Source organism: Agelaius tricolor, unplaced genomic scaffold (genome assembly GCF_023055355.1).
Source record: "Agelaius tricolor isolate 1412-34295 unplaced genomic scaffold, bAgeTri1.0.p SCAF_16, whole genome shotgun sequence".
NCBI classification, from domain to species: domain Eukaryota; kingdom Metazoa; phylum Chordata; class Aves; order Passeriformes; family Icteridae; genus Agelaius; species Agelaius tricolor.
Window position 1 is genome coordinate 10,724,392 of NW_027269276.1, and position 19,795 is coordinate 10,744,186.

Genomic DNA, 19,795 nt, shown 5'->3' on the forward strand with positions numbered 1-19,795 from the left:
AAAGGGATGAAGTTAATGTTAAATGCACCAGGTTAAGCAAAGAAATTATGTTGTCCTGAAATCCTTTCTTACACCCCTGGAAGAAATGTTGGGGCTACCAGGACTCTTTGTAGACACCAACAAGACACAGAGATGGAGCATGAATACAGGCAGGAGGCTCAAGGCAGCATTTCTGCTTTTAAGACTCTCCTTGGCACTCACCATATTCACCATAACACTTGTTATACGTGATCCTCTCTGCAAACGTGGCTGGAAAAAAAGATTATTGGAAAAAATTTGCAAACAATGTTGTGTGGACAATAAGTACCCATCTGCTTAGGGAAATCTGAAGTGTCATTTGGCTTCCAGATTACTGCATACACAGTTCAGAGCCTAAACATGGGCACTAAGAGATGAGATGCTAAAAGCTGAATATCTAGTAATTAAAAGCCACAGATTAGTTGATTTTGTGTATAAAGAATAAGTATAAGAAATTAGGGAGTGAGTTACTTTAAAGGCTTTGGAAATTATTAAATAGATGCAGCATTAAATGTCTTATACATTGTGCACAGTGGGAACCACTGATGAGTAAGACCTTTATAAGGACCTCTGTAGTTTTGTTTGGCACAGAGCAGTGATGCTTGTTGACACCATAGCAAGTTCTTCCCTTCACAGTGGGCTAAATGAAATTGTGGTTTTGGTAAAAATGAATCCAACCTGCAGTAAACATTCATCCAAGTCTTCAAACCACCATGCAGTTTGGCACAGTTACTTCACTCAACATCAAGAAAGCATGTTTTAGCTGTGTTTATGTAGCTTGTATAAATGAAGTTTCTTTTAGTCTCAGGGTTTTATTTTCTTCAGGTAAGAAGAAAAACAAAAACCCACCAAGAAACAAAATCCTCAAAAAGATTGCCACCCTATCTTCTGCTTTTTAACATAGGCCACTGTTCCACACAAAGTCAGAGGAAAGTGCACACTTGTCTATGAATTTCAAAAGGGCTTCTTTCTATGCCCTAAAGAGGACTGTTCTTTTTTTCAAATATCTCAGGCCAAGCAAACTTTTGTTTAAAACTTCCCATTACCTAGGACTTTGTTAAAACCTGGACATTGCCCAGCATTGATGCTGCAGCCAGAAAACTGGATGAGCAGCTGCTTCCAGAGCTGCCCTGCTGCTGTCCCTCTGCTGGCACAGAGAGCTGCCAGCTCCCTTCCTGCTGGATGCCTGTGGTCTGTGATCTCCGTTCTGTCCAGCATCCTGGTTACCCAGCCTCAGGGAATAAAATGTGGTGCCACAGGGAGAGTTTGCTTTGTCTGTGTGTACCTCCGGAAGAATGAGGAAGGAAAGGGCTGTTGAAAATTGCCTCTCATTTTAGCACTACACAATATTGTCTTTGCAAGTTGATGAAAATCTCTTGACTTGAGTGATTCTTACTAGTAATAGAATATAAATTCATGATGCAATATTCCGGTTTTGCAAAGAGGAGTGAGGATAAGAGGACAGTACAGCCCTTCCACTTCTGCTGGACCAAAGAGAAAAACCCTTGCTTTTCCATACTGAAGTAGGAAACTGTTCCATAGCTTTTCTTTACTGAGGTAGGGAGCTTCCCTCCTTATTCAAATCTTCCACAGTCAGAGACAATGATGGTCCCTATTAACAGAGCTAGATGGAAGTTGGATGTTTTGGTGGTGTGTATCTTGTAATTTTGCAGTTAATACCTTCAAGTGAAAATTGTGCCAAGGTTACTCTAACTGCTCATAACAAATTTTTTTCTCTGTGCAGATCTGAGAGTGAGCTACTGCTTTACCAAGTTTGAAGATGGGAAGTGTTCCGTGCCAAAGTCCCGAAACCACTCCAAACAAGAGTGTTGCTGTGCCCTGAAGGGGCAGGGATGGGGAGATCCCTGTGAGCTCTGCCCAGAGGAAGCAGATGGTGGGTTATTGACTAGCTTACCAAATGGCCTCTCTGAGCAGAAAGGAGATGGGGATTCTTATTAGAAGGAATTTAGAAAAATAGCTTTCTAAAAGAGTTTAACCCCAGTAATTGTCATAGGTCACTGTAGAGTAGATGCCATTGCAGTCTAAAAAACCACGTCCCTTGGATAGTCAGATATCAAACATATTTCTTCTTTGCTTATAGATTTGTTACAGTGTTTAGGTGCTGGGTATTTTTCTATGGAGATACCACATACAGGAAGTGGAAAGCAGCAAGCAGGTCTTTGATAGGCTCTGAGTAGCAATTCCTGCAAGACAAAAATGGAATTCTTCTAATTGTAAATAGGTATAGGAAGAGGTGCCATAAATATGAAATCTAATTAAAATAAAACCCCAAACACTTAAACTGGATCTTCATCTGAATTTTGTTATTAAGAAAATGTAAATTTGCAATCTTATCTATGTGAATGACTTGCAAAAATAGCAGGGCATAACAAAATACAGGCCTTGAGGAAGGAAAGCCTGCCTGGACCATTGCTAAAGAAACACTTTCCTTTGTTAGTATCCTTTTTAAGCCTGAGTAACTCAACATCAAGCAACTCAACAGGGCTCTGTAGCATGGTGGTGCAATTTGCTGAACAGACTTTAATTCCTGCTGACAAATGCGGTTAACAGCATCACTGGTTTCAGCAATACATGATTGCAGCTCATTTCATTCATTAGTCATGTAGATTTTTTGCAGAAAATCCTCACAAAAGCTGAGGTTAGAAAAGAGAATTAGAAGTGCCAGTTGCAATATTCCTCCTAGGCCTATTGCCTGTGCATGTTTCATTCCATTGACACAGACCATGTGAACCAAAGTCAGTTGAAAAGCACAGCTTATGTTGCAGCATTTCCTTGAAATGTGTATTTTTCACAGTCCAAACTCTCCCAAAGGGTATCAAATCCCCTTTTATCATCTTTTTAAAAAGAAATAGCTTTAAGGTAGCCAAGTCTGGATTAAATTATGCCTTCTTCAGAAAATATAGCAAATTTTACTTTTGCAACAGAAAAAATGCAGTCACTACTACTGATACTTCTAAAATAGAAATGTTGCATTAGTTTGTTTCTTAAGGAAGTTAAATACTGCTAATTATTCGCAGGATTTTGTACTTATGCATACAGGAGATCAGATGAAATGTAAAGCAAACATACAGGTTTTGCATGAATATAAGATGATAAGTTTATATATTGACATACTTTTTTTCTGGACCTGAACATGAGGAGGATGAACTGATAGCAGGGGTTCCAGGTAGTTTGTGCAGAATGCTGATTGCTAAGATAGAATTTAACATATGGTTTGATTTTTATGGGGGTTTTTTTCAGAGGCATTCAGACAGATTTGTCCATTTGGAATTGGCATCCTTGTTGGACCTGGTGATGCAAGGCTGGGTAAGTGCCTGAACTGCACAATGCCACTTTTACATCAGTGTCCCTTTTCCACCCATAAGCCATTCTCCATTTCAATTGAGAATAACACCTCTGCAACTATTTCCCAAAGCCATGAATTCTAGAAACTTCTGTACCTTTTATCTTTCCCAATTTTTCATACTGATTTCAAATTCCAGCTTGAATATTTCAAATATCAGAAATTAAACTTGTTTTAGAGCTAGGAAACTTATGTAGGATCTAGAGGATAGATCTAATGTCACATAGCATACTTGTCTTTTCTTATACAATATGTGTAGCCTGTTTACAGTAAATGGTTTTAATCCTCCAGAAGTGCAAACCACAGTTTCCCAGATCCCTTCAGTACATTCTGTTCTCTCCCAAGACAAACAGCATTTCAGCCTTATTGGCAAAAGTTTGCATTTAAGGAGCACTGGATGACTACTGCTTTTCATATCTGCTGCTTTCCCTGTAGCCCCAGTCAGAGAGGTTTATATCTGATATTTAGAATCAGTTTCTTTTCTGCATTCTGAAAGCTGGCCTGCAAAACAAATTCTGTGCCCTAATCCTAATATGTCAGAATTTCAATATTAGTATTTTTTGTGATCTCAGAAATATTTCTTGCCAGAACACTTGTTCTTTGAGAGAAGTCTAAAAGCACATGAAGCCAGTTGCACTTACTGTGTTGTTTGTATTTCTGGTTAAGATGTGGATGAGTGCCTTGATCCTGATAACTGTAAATTTGGGCAGTGTATCAACACAGATGGCTCTTTCCGCTGTGAATGTCCATATGGTTACATCCTACAAGGAGCAGAATGTGTGGGTAAGTACAGCTCTTCCAGCTTCCATTTCAAAGATTCTCCTGAGTTGCTAAGTTTGGCATTAAGGAGCAGTGGGGTAGTTTTATTCTAACATTTGGGGGTCTTCATTCCTGCTAGTGCTTAAAACCTGCCAGGGCAGGGCCAGAGCAATCTGCTCCAAGTTGCCCCTGCTCTGGCTGAGTGTTTAACCCAGATAGCCTCTAGCAATCCCAAGTTATTTTAGAACCAAGTCTTTGGTTCTAATTCAGTACTTTAAGTGAGTTCTTGCATTTTCTTTCTCTGGCTGTACATCAACAACATGGATTTTTTATCTTTTGGTTGTGTATAACCATGTATTCTTGCCTTGGTCTAACTACTTGCAGATACTGATGAATGTGCTGTTGGAAACCCATGTGGAAATGGAACTTGCAGGAATGTGATAGGAGGCTTTGAATGCACCTGTGTAGAAGGATTTGAGCCTGGGCCAATGATGACCTGTGAAGGTGAGACTCCTGTGTGCTAAGCACTGTTGTAGTAATTGTGTTCCCTGATTTTGAAAACAGCTGAGGCGAGTAAAGCAGCTTTTAAAATAAAATATGGACACTTGGAACAATACCTCTTTATCTGAAATGGGAAAATGGGCTCCTTCTTTCTGTATCCACCTTGAACTGCAGTATGTTTTTCTGACTGGAGCTGGGGTGGACAGACTTTCAGGTGGTATCTACTAAGGGACTGCCCAGAGAAGAGCATATCAGGGCACAGTCTGTTCAGAACAGTTCCCAGAAGTGCTGCTTATTGTATGTATGGATTTTGCCTACCTCCTTGAGTGAAGAGACTCACTGTGCATGATGAAGATAGGAAATGGGCTGCTTGAGTGAGTTAGGGAAGAAACAGAGAACAAACAGGAAAATACTAATACAGTACTCAACAATTACCATGGTACCCCTAGGTTGCATATTTTTCCTGCTTTGGTGTCTCATTTCAAAAATTAAAATTTGAAAATGCATGAAAAGAAGTAAGGAAGATCAGAGGTAAAAAAAAATAAATAAGAATTTTTCAGTGTGGAAAATGTGGTTGAAGAGATGGATGATTTTATAAAGCCATGAGTGGTAAAGGTACCAAAAATAGAGGGACCATGTTAGACAAACCAAAGCAAATATTTTTATATGCATGGTACTTATTTAGGTTGTGGAACCCTTTGTTGCAGAATATTAGCAAGGCCACAAGTATAAAGTGACCCAGAAAGAGATTTTACAAATTTGTGGGGGAATCCATCAGTGGAAATTAAGCTTGATAGTTTGGTTTTGGCTTTTGGCTGTGGAAGTCCTTAAACTGAGAGGCTGTATCAGGGGAAAGATCTCTGCATACATGGGATGAGGTTTCTAATATTCATCTCCTTCTGTTACAACCAGGGAGAGGAGAATGTCCTAGGACGTTCTGACACTGTCCTCTGGCTTGACACAGCTGTTCCTAAATTATCTGCCACAATCTATTTCTTTGCAAGCCCATGCAAAAGAATGCCTCTATTTTTGCATCAGATTGCAAATGCAAACTGTGTTTTTGAATACAGTTAGAGCTTCATTTGCTTCTCTGTAGAATTTGGGTAAAAGCTCAAATTGCAGAGGAGGAGCTAGCTGAGTGCATAAACGTCACTATATAGCAGTAATTGCTCAAGTAGTCCAGGCATTTTGTATGTAAATGTACTTCAAAATAATGTTTCAAGTAAGGATATTGTTTTATGGAATTCAGTTTATGAAGAATCTGAATTAGTGCATGTAGAATTTAAATAACCAATAAAAAAAAATCCCTGAACCTAGGTGTGGAAAAGATACAGCTTTAGCTGAGCAAGTATTTTGGCAGCATGGATCTGGAAGTTATTTCCATTGGCTGCCTGCTGTTGAACTTATTGAAACTTCAGGTAGCTGTGCAAATATCCTGGTGTGTCTGGTGCCTGCTTCTCTACAGAAATCCATGAGGAGTAGAACCAAGGCTCCCCAGCTATTAAAATCTAGTCCTCAGTAAACTGGGATCTGTGGTATTGCCTGTACCTAAAGCCTGTGCACTCAAGTTTGCTGTGTTTTACACAAGTGTTTCCCTCCCCCCATGGTCTTTGTCACCCCAAACCCAGATGTGAATGAGTGCATCCAGAACCCTCTGCTCTGCGCCTTCCGCTGCGTGAACACTTTTGGATCCTACGAGTGCAAGTGCCCCGGGGGGTACGTTCTGCGGGAGGACCGGAGAATGTGCAGAGGTAAAGCTCCTACCAGACTCTCACAGTTGTGAGAGAATGATTTCAGTTCCTGCAGGGGCAGGGCTCTGACTCACTGCACTATTGGGCCAGAGTTTTAATCCCAGGAAGTAACTGAGTCAGAAAGAATTTGGGATGAAATTCTATGGTTTGCATTATGCACTTGATTGTACTAGGCCTGTCCTGCCAGTAAATTTACACATCTGTCTAAAGTGAGGTCATATCAGATGATATGGTTTTGTCTTGCCCTAAAAATGGGCATTTGGGAGAAATCAATTTGCTCAAGGCTAGTATATTTTATGGTTGGTTGAGAACAATAAATGTATGTGTAGGGTTTGATTACGATAGAGATTCCAAAGTCAGAATTTACTATCGTGAATTTCCAGGATCATATCTCTATATAATAAAGTCTAAACCTTGTGTTTTAGATCAGAATGAGTGTGAAGAAGGAATTCATGACTGTGACTCAAAACAGATGGAATGCAAAAACCTAATTGGCACCTATATGTGTATCTGTGGGCCTGGTTATCAGCGCAGACCAGACGGGGAAGGCTGTATAGGTAAGTGACACGGAAGTGTTGAAGCTCTTGAAATACACAGCTCCTCAGCAGATCTAAAAATTTTGGATTTAATGAAGTGTTAAGAAACTCAGGGGCAGAATTGCACAACTACTTCTGTAATGGATCTATTGGTGCTGTACACACTTGGTTTTGCTGTTCAGGTGTACGCATCTGTGGGTAGTAAGTAGAAAATCTGGGTGTGGGTGTCAGTTTGTACTGCTGCTGCTGACTACTCTGAGGGAAGACGGTGAGGATTTGGGTTGGTTGCTGTAGGCTTGTTTATCTCTGCCAGCAGGAATGAGAGTAGATCTGAATTTTTTTTAAACCTTGGAAGGCATTCAGAACTGCAGCTGTAGCTATGAAAAATGTTGAAAACCAGTAAGGAATGCAGATATAATATATATAAAAATTGTGAGCTAGATGGCCATCTTTCCTCTGAAAATTGAATTAAAAAAACCTTTAAAATATAAGAAAAAGGAAAAAAAATTGAAGTTTAACCAGGCATAATGCACAGCATGAAAGCTCCATACCAGTCTTTATCTACATTAATCTAATAATGGACTTTTGTCATAAATTTTCAAAAATGCAGATGAGAATGAGTGTCAGACCAAACCTGGGCTCTGTGAGAACGGCCGTTGTGTGAACACAGTGGGGAGTTACAGGTGTGAGTGCAACGAGGGATTCACGGTCAGCGACAGCCAGGACGAGTGCCTTGGTAAGTCCCAACCACCTGGATGAGCTGTCACTTGAATAGCTGCAATGAGGGCTGAAATTAAACTTACAAATGTATGGTGAGAAAACACACTCTTGAATTTGGGAAGGGGCCCTCGTATGTAGGTGTCCTCCTGCAAGTTCCTTCTTCCCATGCTCACCATATCCCTGCCTCAGTCAGTCCAGCTGGGGTGACTTGCTGTGAAAGCTGAGTGTTCCATGGTTTCAGTCAGCCAGGAGCTGCTCTGACATTTCTTTGATTTTCAGCCAGTCCTTTTTCTCTAGGTTCAAACAGAAACATACATTTTATTAAGCATATTGTAACTTCTTGCCTTCCACTTTTTGCTGAATTTCTTGTCTTTGTTTCCCTCAGATGTCATTCTCTCGTTCTTACTGCTGGTAGTCTTTCACTCTCAGTTCTGCAGTCTCAGGGTGAAGTATGCCCTTTCTCTTACATTTCTGACTAAATTCCCAACATCTCTTGACCCTCTGGGATTCACCATTAGGATTCTCTGTGATGCACAATTTGTTTTCCAGACAACAGGGAGGGCTACTGCTTCACTGAAGTCTTACAAAGTATGTGCCAAATCGGCTCGAGCAACAGGAACGCTGTCACCAAGTCAGAGTGCTGCTGTGATGGTGGCCGAGGCTGGGGGCAGAACTGTGAGGTCTGTCCCTTCCCAGGCACCGTGGCCTTCAAGAAGCTTTGCCCTCATGGCCGGGGATACACATCCAGTGGAGCAGGTACTTTTCATTAAATGAACTCTTAGACAATGCTAAATTAGGTGATAAGTTATAAATTCTCTTTTTGCATATTCAAACACTGTAATGTCCTAAATGTTTTGAGTATGAGCTGAAATTTTCTGAGATTTTTCGTGTTGACTGAGTATAGTCCCTTGGGAGGATGGTGCACAGCCAAAGGCCCTCGATGATGAGGCATCCACCCCATCTTGGCAGATACTTGCTTTATGTCCTGGTTGACTGGCATGCACTCAAATGGGAATTTGCATCTCACATTTGAGTGTGTTGCAGGCACATGTTGAGAGCTGTTTGTTTACATGAAGGCAAAGGGATGTTTGATTTGTGAAGGCTGATACATGATCAGCTTCAGTTGTTCCCTTCCACTTACAGCTTGTTCACTGTGTAAGAAAGTTAAATTAATGCTCCATTCCGTGTTTTTCCACTTACTATTTCTCCTTAAATCTGTGCAATATTTCACTATTTTATGTAGTTATTTTATGTATGGTGTGGGTTTCTCTGTGTCAGGTCACAAGAACCTATTGAAGCTGCACAAAATCAGTTTTGTTCCATTGAGAGCTAACCCTTGTTTAATTGCAGATATTGATGAGTGCAAGGTTATTCACGACGTCTGCCGCAATGGGGAGTGCATCAATGAGAGGGGAACTTACCATTGTCTTTGCAATCTGGGCTATACTACAGATGTCACTGGCACTCTTTGCATTGGTAGGTTTTACATTGTGGGGTTTGTATATAAAGTTTATTACTAAGAGAGGACTTGAAGAAGAAATAGAAAGCTTTTGAAAAATGAGAAAATAAAATGTCACTTGTTAATGCTTTGGGGATTTGGATTTCCTTCTGATCTATCCTGAACATTTTGTAAAACATTATGACAAATCTTGATTGCCAGCACTGAGGTATCTGGTTTTGCTTCTTGTAGATCTGAATGAATGCAATGAGTCTCCAAAACCTTGCAATTTCATCTGCAAAAACACAGAGGGGAGCTACCAGTGTTCATGTCCAAAGGGATACATCCTGCAAGAAGATGGGAGAAGCTGCAAAGGTAAAAATCAAGAGAAGAATTTACTGCAGAAACTGTGTTTCTCAGGCAAAAATAATTGCAAGGACATTTAAATGATGCAAATCTGTCTCCTTGCTTCATGTGAGTATTTCCACTAAAGACAGTGGGAGTGGCTTGCACAGGATGGAGCTGGTATTTCAGTTAACTCTTTTTTAATTTGGATGAACAACAGCTGGAAGGGAATTTTTGCAGGTTGATGGCAGCTGATCTTCAAAAGATTTTGTAATGAATAATATATAGGATTGTTCTCATATTGGTAAGCTTGTTGGTTTAAGCCATATCATTCAATGATAAGTGAATCTTATTGGATGCAAAGGTGGTTTGCAGTACATTGCCCAGCATCAACAGAACTTTTACCATTGCTTTTGCAGCATGCTGGATAAGGCACAGCAGTGCAGGAGAGATTTTGGAGTATTCTTTAGAATTCCATACATTTATGTGTCTTGGTAACTAAGATTTGATTAAAACCACACAAATTAGAGCAGCAATTCCAAATTTGGCATGCAGAATGACAGTGTACTTTGTTGTTAGCATTTCAATATTTCTTTTGGAGTAATAGTGTGCTTCAGTGCAAGACCATTTTCCAGTCTGCCACATCTCATGAAGATGGTAACTTCCATTTATTGGCTGAGCAGACATTTATTACATCACAGAAACTTTCAGACACATGGGAGTGGTGTCTGCAGTTCAGTGTTAGCATGGACACTGTGTAGCTCCAAAGTCCCATTCCTTAAATGTGGGGCTTCATGTAAGAGGAACTGGAAGCCAGTGTGATTTATTTTTAATCACTTATTTATGAGTCCAGGGAATATAATTGAAAGATGGTTTCTTCTTTTTTTTTAGATCTTGATGAATGTGCAACAAAGCAGCACAACTGCCAGTTCCTTTGTGTCAACACTATTGGGGGATTCACTTGCAAATGCCCTCCTGGATTCACTCAGCACCATACAGCCTGCATTGGTAGGTGGTATAGGAAGGTAGACATAGATTTGGGATTTATTATTGACCCTTACTCCAGAAGCAAAGTAGCAAGGAGGTAAAATCATCTTCCTGAGGAATCAAATGGAAGCATAAGCCAGATTCTGATCCTATTCCCACCAGAGATGCAAAGATGCCCTTTCCTCCTACCTTCCCTTGCTTTCATAATCTGTCTTTGAATTTTGCACTTGCAAGAACCAGCCAGTACAAACACCACTTTTTAATTCTTGCCTTGCCCTTTCTTAGGCATTGAGCAAAATTAGTTCTGTTTTTCTTTTTGTAGCTCATTGAGATCATGTCAAGGCTTCTTGAAACAGCTATGAAAAATACATTTCTGCAGTTGTCCTCTGATCATATACCCATTGGGTACATGGAAATGTTAAAGTAAACTGCTTCCTCCTGCAAAACACACTTTCTTCTCTGCAAGCTGGATCCTGTTTCTGTGTCAGTTTGATGACCCAATGGTATTGGTGTGAATTTGCAGGTGTTTGGAGACCAAACCATCAAACTTCGTATTTTGGTGAAGAAAATAAAGTTTCCCTTCCAATTACTTTTGTGTTTCCAAATTCAAAAGAAGGCAGTGTAAACTGTCCTGTAATGCAAAGTGAAAACCTGGGAGGGCAGTGGGACACCTGTGTTACTGATATGCCTTTACCTCCTCCACAACCCCTCCATCATTAGCATGGCCAAAACATCAGCTTTGAAATGACAGCTACAAACTAACACTGAGCTTTGCTTTCCCCCAGACAACAACGAGTGTGCTACTGAGATCAATCTTTGTGGGGCAAAGGGCATTTGCCAGAATACTCCAGGAAGTTTTGTTTGTGAGTGTCAACGTGGCTTCTCACTTGATCAAACTGGGCAGAGCTGTGAAGGTGGGTACAACACAGTGCATTTAACTTGGCCTTCTCTTGCTTCCTCAATCTTGTTTCAGCCATAATGTCACCCAAGGAGTAAGCACCAAAATCTGCAGGAGCAAGCATGTGTAGGTTGAAGTGAGGAGGGAGTACAGAAATTTAGCAACAAGGCAGTATTTCTCTTCATGGGCCAGAAAAAAAATGGATATCCTGTGGGATTTTAAAGAGCTGGACAGATATTTTCTGAGGAGACGTAGCCTGGAATGTTTTAGTTTAAGTGTCATAAGTTCAGTGAACTTCTTTTGAATCCTGCATGGGTTTCTGAGGGATTCAAGGACAGGAAGTCTTGCATCTCCAAGTGACCTGCTAAAGAGAGAGTTCAAGGGCTGTAGACTTATTCCTCTGGGTCCTTGGAGCCTTCTCCTGGGACAGAGTTTGGGTTGTTTGAAAAGAGGTATCTTGGGATTTTTGGGTTGGATGCCCGGGTAAAAGCAAGGGTCTGTCTTCTGTGGAGCTGGGACCCTTAAGCATTAGGGATCCCATATACAAATGGCTTTCTCCTGTCTGCTCCACAGCAGAATGCAAAACCTGAAAATTTTTGCTGAATGTGAGTGCTTTCCATGGTTTTCAGCCCTATATTACTTGCTGTGGAGCCACAAATCCAATCTTGAAAGGCCCATAGTGGTCAAGTTTTTGGAAGATCATGAAATATGTTATATATATCTATGATAAATGAATATATATGATTATTTGTAACATATTTTCCAAATACAGCATAATTTGAGCTTCTATCCCAAAACTCAGAGTGTGTTTCACCCTTTTAGATGTTGATGAATGTGATGGTAACCATCGGTGTCAGCATGGCTGCCAAAATATAATTGGAGGATACAGATGCAGCTGCCCACAAGGATATCTCCAGCATTACCAGTGGAACCAATGTGTTGGTAAGTCACTTTTGTTAATTCATACATTAAAATGCATGTTACTTTAGTTGGCAGCAAGAAGTGAAGGGCAATGGTGCAGTTTGCCATACTTTCTTTTGTGATTATAATTTGCTAAGTTCAGCAGAGTTTCATTACAAGTGTGGTCTCCTGTAAAGGCAGATAGGATATGAAGCACACAGTAACTCATGGCCTGGTTCAAGAAGTGTTTAAGCACAAAGCTCTCCTTGAGGGTGCTAGAGGCTGTATTGACTTTGAGGAAACTCACGTTGCTCATGTATTTTGTGATCTAAACAAAGGAAGTCTTACTCAGCTCTGCAATGGTTTCTGCTTAGACAAAGGTCCTGTCTAAGAGTGGATGGTGGATTGAGCCTGGAACTCTCAGAACTACAACTTTGGACTGTTAAATCATAAAATTCAGCTTCTGGCTCCAAGAATCTCAAATTGCATTAAAATCCTACTTGATCTGTGCTTTTGTCTTTCTTACAACACTTACAGGAAGGCTGCTGTGTTTAAGTCCCTCTGTACAGCACTAACAATTTGCTATATTTGAGCAAACCTGCACCTGCAGCTGTCTGTCTAGAGGTGCTTCCTTGAAGCTTTGGGATACAGTTTAGAGTGAGAGCTTACAGGACAATTCTGGTTATCATTAACAAATGCTAGTGCTCATAAGTTTATGTTCATAAGTAAATACACTGGTGAATTAAATGCCGCTTTCTTCCCTGTCTAAACTTTGTCACTATACCAAGTCTCTGAACCCTCATATGTGGGGCTGCCTGTGCAGCAGGGATGGGAAAAGCCTCTGTTTCAGCAGTGTAGTATGCAGCATATTCAAACAAAAGAAACAGCAATCATTTTTTCTCTAGTGACAGTTATGTGCAGTTTCCATCACATTTAATGGGCTTCATGGAAGCTAGTCTTGTGTGGATACCCAGAGAAGTGTTTGATGATCTCTTTGAGAACAAAGAGCTTTATTACTTTTTGTTTAGTTTTCTTTGTGCTCAAAAAGATAGAAATGCTTTACCTTGTTATCACTGTGGTGCTCCAGGGAGGTCTCTGCTTTTAATTGTGCTTATCAAACCTCCTGACATTATATGCAGACCTTGCTGTGGCATTTGCTTTGCTCTAGCACTCTATGCCTGTAACATACAAGAAACACAAACATATGGGGGTTTTGAATGTTAATTCAATTAGAATTTAATCTGCAGGAGGATAAAAATCCCCCAGGAAGCCAGCACTGTCATGTCTGGCTGCTGGAGGACACTGCAGAATCTGAAGAAGTGCAGTGCTGAGTTTTGTGAAACATCTTGGCTGTTTCCAGGTGTTCCTGGGTGAAAACATTTAACTAAGTGTATTTCCAAACCAGGTGTACACTGCTATTCCAGCTTTTGAGGCCATTGACTACTGTTTAGATTTATACAGGGAATACCAGTTTCAAAATGCACAAGCACTGGGTATTTGCCCCACTGAAAGAAAGGTGCCAGCCTTGGCACCAAAAATATTGGTCCACCAGAAAATTCACCAGGGAAAATTCTTGAGGGCCACACCTGGGGCAAGCCTCAGCCAGTACTTTACCTTCTTGGATATGGGGCAGTCCAGGCAGAAATCCAAGGCTTCAGGAAAGGAGGTTTGGGTCCCTGTGTCCTCGTGGCATTTCTCCTTCCTGCTGAAACTGAGCATGACAGAGCTGTGTTACAGAGCACAGGAGAGCAAGGCTGGTGCCTGACAGCACAGTGCAGTCTGAGGGTCCCAAAACTTTTTCTTTTTCTTCATATTTTTTTTCTTCTGACACTCACCCAAATATGGGGATTAATCTCACTAATGTCCCCTTTCTTGCCACTGTGGAGCATGGTGAAGTGAACATATCTGCTCTTGGTGCAGTAGCTTCCTGTGGCCCAAACAAGCATTTATGATGTCGGTATAGTTGCTCTGAGGTGTGAGAAACACTGAAGCATCTCTCTGAGTTAATGGCAAACCCTTACAGGCCTTGGGAACACAGGATTCAGCCCCAGGTTTTAACACCTTGTGGTGTCTGCATGTTCACATTGTACTGTCTGTAACTGGATATTCTTAAGATACTTATCTGGATCTCCTGGGTGTACCACAGGGGAAGAATCCATGTGCTGGGTTTTTCCGTGACAATTCCTTCATATTCCTTGGCAATCCCAACTCTGCAAACAGTTTGTGTCTTTTTTAGCCTATTTAATGAATCGTTCAGGGATTTTTTTATGTTGCTGCAACACATTTAGATAATCACTGAAGAATGCTTTGGTTCCTCCCATGTCTTGTGCTGTCTGTGACTGCATCCCCTGCCCAGGCACTTCCACAGTACACCACATTGTGAATCAGGCTGCAAGAAGCAAAGACATTGCTTTTAAACAAAGAACAAAGAGCCACATTGTTTGGAAAAAGACAATAATGCTCTGACTTATTACTTATTCTCCTGTAACCTGGATGTTGAAGTCAGAGATGCTGCTCTGTACTTCCCAAATGGAGTTTCTTATGTGTGCACACCCACAATGTACATATGCATTTATCACAGAAAATGGAGAACAATAATATTCAGAACTTTTTGGAGCAATTTGCCACATCAGACATCAAAAATCAGACCAGCTTCATTTCAAAAAGTAGCCATTTTCAGTAAATAAGCCTGAAGTGACCTGAAACTCCTACAGTGCCACCCTTAGGAAGTTTGGAAAAGGACTGGTTCAGAATATAGGAGTCTTTTGTATCTATAGCTGCTTTTATTTTTACTTTACTACTTCCCGTATCTTACCTAAGTCTAATATTTAAATGTAAGTGTGTAGGGAGGTATTTTCAATCCCTGGAAAAAGTGTCAGAGCTTGATTCCTTACTCTTCCTTTAATGTTGAATAGCACTATGAACAAGGGATTACTTGACCAGATTTTTGGCTGTACAAAGTTTTATCCTTCTCAGTTATTTCTGTAAAAAAGCTGTCTTTGTTTTGCTGCTCTCCAGAGCATTACCTGACATGGCATGAAATATCTTCTGTAGAGCAGCCCCAGTGTTGCTGTTGTGTGCTTGTAGTCATCTCCCAGGGAGCACTGCCCAGCCAAGAGGACGGACAAGCCCCGTTTCTGTGTCCACCTGAGGTGGCAGCACATTCAGCCAAGCACAACCTGTGCAAGGGGTAGGCTGGACTGTACCTGGGTACAAGTTAACATGGTATATTCTGCTTCTTTTCCAGATGAAAACGAATGTCTCAGTGCACACATTTGTGGAGGAGCATCCTGCCACAATACTTTGGGAAGCTATAAATGTATGTGCCCTACTGGATTTCAGTATGAGCAGTTTAGTGGAGGTTGCCAAGATATCAATGAATGCGGTTCTGCACAAGCCCCATGCAGTTATGGCTGTTCAAACACTGAAGGTGGCTACGTCTGTGGCTGTCCTCCTGGTTACTTCAGAATAGGACAAGGGTAAGGGATTCTCATTTTAAACTAACAGATACCAAGGGGACGTGGTCCACTCCTTTCTTAGCAGTGTGGAGCAGCAGAACCAGGGGGATTGTCAGCAATCAACGAGGGATAGGATTGGGAAGGTGCTCAAAAGCTGGATGCACCTACTGATTTTGGAGATTGGAGAGGGGAGGGGAGGGTGGGGAAAGGTAACCATGGAAAGGGAGGGGTTTAATGCTTGAAATTTGGTCAGGGCTATGAGGTTCAATCCTCTATTTTAAACTACTGCTTTCATCTCTCCTGCACACCCCAGCAGTCTGCCAAGTCCTCTGAGCTTGGCACTTGGGAGCTCATATTCCTTGTGATTCACTTGTCTTCTTAAAGAAGAACAAAACAAACATTAATAATAACACCCCCTACCAGCTGCAAAAAGAAATTACATTATATAAGAGGTTTCACCTGCTGGTTGGAATAACAGCTCTGCATGCTCTTAGGTTCTTGTATGTTCCATATTCTTCTGTGTTTCAAATTAATATTTTTTTAATAAATGTCTACTTTATCAATAAAACAAATTTTCCCTCCCTGGGCGTGTTAGGGCTGTACATTGTATAGGACCAAGCAACCCAATGGAAAGCAGAAAGATTGTGGTTTAAAGTTTGTAAGTGACTAAAAGCTTTGGGATGCATTATGAAAGACCTCACTCTCCAGACTTTTCAGCAGTTGTTGAAAATTGGTCTCTTTAAATGTGTTCCAGGCTGGATAACAGAAATTGCTAACAACAACTCAGAGCTTAAGCCTGTGTTTTTAAGACTGTTAAATATTGGCAGGTCTCCCTTGGGCAAAAACACATGAAGGCAGATTCTTGAAATAAAGAGTGGCCTCATTGTGATTCAGTGAGAATTTTGTCTGTTGACTTTAGCAGAAATTTTTCCTAGGAAATGAATGCAACATGATTGCTTAATTATTTGTACTTACAGTCCCCCAAATGCAGCTTTTGATAAGATCTGTGTCTCGCTGGAGTTAATTTTGAATTTCTTCCTTCCTCAGACACTGTGTTTCTGGAGTGGGGCTAGGCAGAGGTCAAGGACAAGAGCTTTCACTCAGTGGAGAAGTAGATGACAACTCCCTCTCTCCAGAAGCTTGTTATGAATGTAAAATCAATGGCTATCCCAAGAGAGGAAGGAAGCGCAGGAGCACTAATGAAACTGCAAGTGAAGCAGAGGTAATTGACCCTTTCAGGGGGGGAAAGAGTTTGTGGCTCTCTTGTGAGAGCTGGACTCAGAAGGATGTGTGCCAAGAGACAATCCCTCAGGGAAAATCCTCACCCTAAAGTAGACCAAAGCTGGATTTGGATATCAGGTAGTGTTTTTGTCTCAGAAGTGATATAGAGCTTCCCTTGCTTTCCAAATGAAAATGTTACAGCTTGTGCTGCTGTCTGAAATGTTACCACCCAGTCAGAGGTGAAGGGTGAGGCTGCTTTTCCAGCACTCAGCTGCACCTGCAGGCTGCCCTGGCTCCACACTTAACCCAAATGATTCTTGCAAAGCAGAAAATCCCCATTGAAATGCTGTGGCTCCCTCACGGACCCTGCTCTCCTTCACAGCTGTTCTCTCAGCCTGTGGCTCCCCTGGCAGAGAGGAGGAGTGTGCCTTGTTTGGTCTCTTTGCAGGAGGCTGGTCACAGGCTCCCAGCATGCAGGGGCTTCACCTGTCAGGCAGCAGGGCACGTGCACAGAAACTTCCAGTGCGTGCTCGGGCTCCTCTAACCCACACAGCAGTGCTGACAAGCTCTGTACTTCATCCTGAGGAGTCCTAGGCCCATAAGAGTGGATTTGACAGAGGATGTTACAGAACCTCCTTTTAAAAATTGTCTAATTAGTAATTAATAACCTGGGCAAGAAATGCACACAGGCACGTGTGAAATGCTCTCTGACAAAGCCAGCTGACTGACATCCTTTGTTCTTGTGCAGGATCAGCAAGAGCTGGAGCCACCGATCAGTCTCGCCAGCTGGGACATTGAGAAAGCAGCGATCTTCTCCATCAACATCTCGGATCTCAGCAACAAAGATCGCATCCTGGAGCTGCTCCCTGCCCTCACAACACTGACAAACCACAACCGATACTTAATTGACTCCGGAAATGAAGATGGTTTCTTTAGAATCAATAAGAAGGACGGGATAAGTTACCTTCATTTCACAAAGAAGAAGCCAGTGCCTGGAAACTATTCATTACAAATCAGTAGTATTCCACTCTATAAAAAGAAGGAACTTAACCAGCTTGAAGCGAAACATGACAAAGACTACCTCAGTGGTGAGCTGGGAGATAACCTGAAAATGAAAATTCAGATATTGCTTCATTAATTCATCAACCAAAGACCAAATAATTAAACCAAAGATAGATAGGTAGGACTGAATATTCCTCCCAATCAGATTCTCCATATCTTAGGTACAATCTTACATGAGTACATTTGTATGAACAAGCACTATTGTATTATTACATAAACAAGGTACAGGATGAATACATGAGCTCAAAACTACCACTTTCTCAGGCTTTTATGTGTAGCTGAGCTACCTTGATATGTTGAATCTTGAAAACTGGGACTTTTATCATTGGAAGTTGGCCACTGATGCTGAGACACGTCATCATTTCAGCAGAGGTACAAGAATGTGCTTTCAACTGATGGACAGCTCTATTTTTGTAATTCTTAAACTTTGCTTCTCCAACTACAACTTACTAGGTCAGCCATTTATGATATCCATTTGGTGCTAGTAAATTTTCAACCTAGATTTATAAATGCACTGTAATATTTACACAACTTAGAAGCCAAAATTGCCATTATTCAGTCTAAATACTTCAATCAACCAAAGTTAGCTCAGTAGTTTATCTCAGTTATGCCTATAATACATTACATGTAAATTAAGTGTGTGTATACTGTAATCATGCTATTTTTATCAATGAAGCATTTGTAAACTAGATTAATAATACCCTTAATGTGAGGGTTTGTAATGGTGCTTATAAGACCAACTACTTGTTAACTGTATACACAAACCTGATGATAAAGTTTCTGTGACTTGCCAAAATGCACTGAGGTCAGTAGGGACCATTAAACATTCTCAAAAGTCAGATGACAATCAGTGCCATCCTACACCATGACATATTGTAACATGTCAAGAGTACCCATAGCCATTCATATCAACAAGGGTTCAATGTCATAAATGTCACAATAAAACAGTTTTTTTTTTTAGTTTATTCTGTGGCCTTGTGTTTTTGCTAAAAGTGTGATAAGCTGCATTCTTTATACTTCAGGCATTGTCAGTAGGGTTGTCTTTGTATCTGTCTGTGTGTCCAGGTGATTTCTCCTTGAGGGAGCTGCTGCTGTTCATTCTTCATGCAGAGAAAGAACAGAAGAAGTACAGAAACCTTCACAAATCTAAACAGCAGTGGACCTCTCTCAAGTTACTGTGTGGTTGCAGAAAGGAAGCGAGAACATTTCCAATGACTTGACCTGAGTAGTCCGGTCAAAAAGTAATCTGATAGTCAAAACATGCAGAAGTGGATGTTAAATCATTATACAGAAAACACAGTTAAGGTTGAAAAAACCCACTATTGTTTGCTAAAACTGCCTTAAGATGTTCCTTTCTTTTACCCCCACTTCAACAGTTACTGTCATGTAACCCAAGATTGATAACAGAGGAATAATCCAATTCCAGAAACCACCACAAGCTTTAGATGGGTTTTAATATCAAGTGAATTATTCAGTGATGTGGGTGTACTTGTATATGCAAATGCCATGGTGTATCTTTTAGCAGCAGTGGCAGAACATTGTACTGAGGTGTGATGCTATAAAATCTGGAAGAAAGAAGCACTGAAACTGCTGCTGGGACAGCACTGTAGTTGATAGAGGGAACATATATTGAGCTATAATAGCTTTGGAAGGGAAATGTACTCCTATAATTCACCCCAAAATGTATTATTGCTCTCTGTGATTTCTTCTGCATAACAAATATAACTATATAAATAGTTAGCTTGTGCACAGGATTACTTTGATATTTTTAATAGACCGTGTCTGGATTTTATTTATTAGTGTGCCAAAATGTTGAACAGTGTATTTTTTCCATATG

At 40.8% G+C, this 19,795-nt stretch overlaps 1 protein-coding gene across 3 annotated transcripts in view; it reads left to right on the forward strand.

Moving 5' to 3' along the window:
* Positions 1 to 18,923, forward strand: part of FBN1 (fibrillin 1) — a 144,560-nt gene extending 125,637 nt beyond the window's left edge. The window contains exons 51-66 of one of the 3 annotated variants that reach the window (XM_071441490.1): positions 1,763 to 1,912; positions 3,280 to 3,345; positions 4,049 to 4,165; positions 4,526 to 4,645; positions 6,271 to 6,393; positions 6,819 to 6,950; positions 7,540 to 7,665; positions 8,199 to 8,405; positions 9,000 to 9,125; positions 9,340 to 9,462; positions 10,324 to 10,440; positions 11,205 to 11,333; positions 12,140 to 12,259; positions 15,465 to 15,696; positions 16,723 to 16,897; positions 17,645 to 18,923. In XM_071441490.1, coding sequence (XP_071297591.1) covers positions 1,763 to 1,912; positions 3,280 to 3,345; positions 4,049 to 4,165; positions 4,526 to 4,645; positions 6,271 to 6,393; positions 6,819 to 6,950; positions 7,540 to 7,665; positions 8,199 to 8,405; positions 9,000 to 9,125; positions 9,340 to 9,462; positions 10,324 to 10,440; positions 11,205 to 11,333; positions 12,140 to 12,259; positions 15,465 to 15,696; positions 16,723 to 16,897; positions 17,645 to 18,034 — 2,453 coding nt within the window. In that variant the 3' untranslated portion in view covers positions 18,035 to 18,923. Of the gene's footprint in view, positions 1 to 1,762; positions 1,913 to 3,279; positions 3,346 to 4,048; positions 4,166 to 4,525; positions 4,646 to 6,270; positions 6,394 to 6,818; positions 6,951 to 7,539; positions 7,666 to 8,034; positions 8,099 to 8,198; positions 8,406 to 8,999; positions 9,126 to 9,339; positions 9,463 to 10,323; positions 10,441 to 11,204; positions 11,334 to 12,139; positions 12,260 to 15,464; positions 15,697 to 16,722; positions 16,898 to 17,644 lie in introns of those variants that run through there. The other 2 variants (XR_011681475.1, XM_071441492.1) reach the window with 2 other exon arrangements.
* Positions 18,924 to 19,795: the final 872 nt, after the last annotated feature.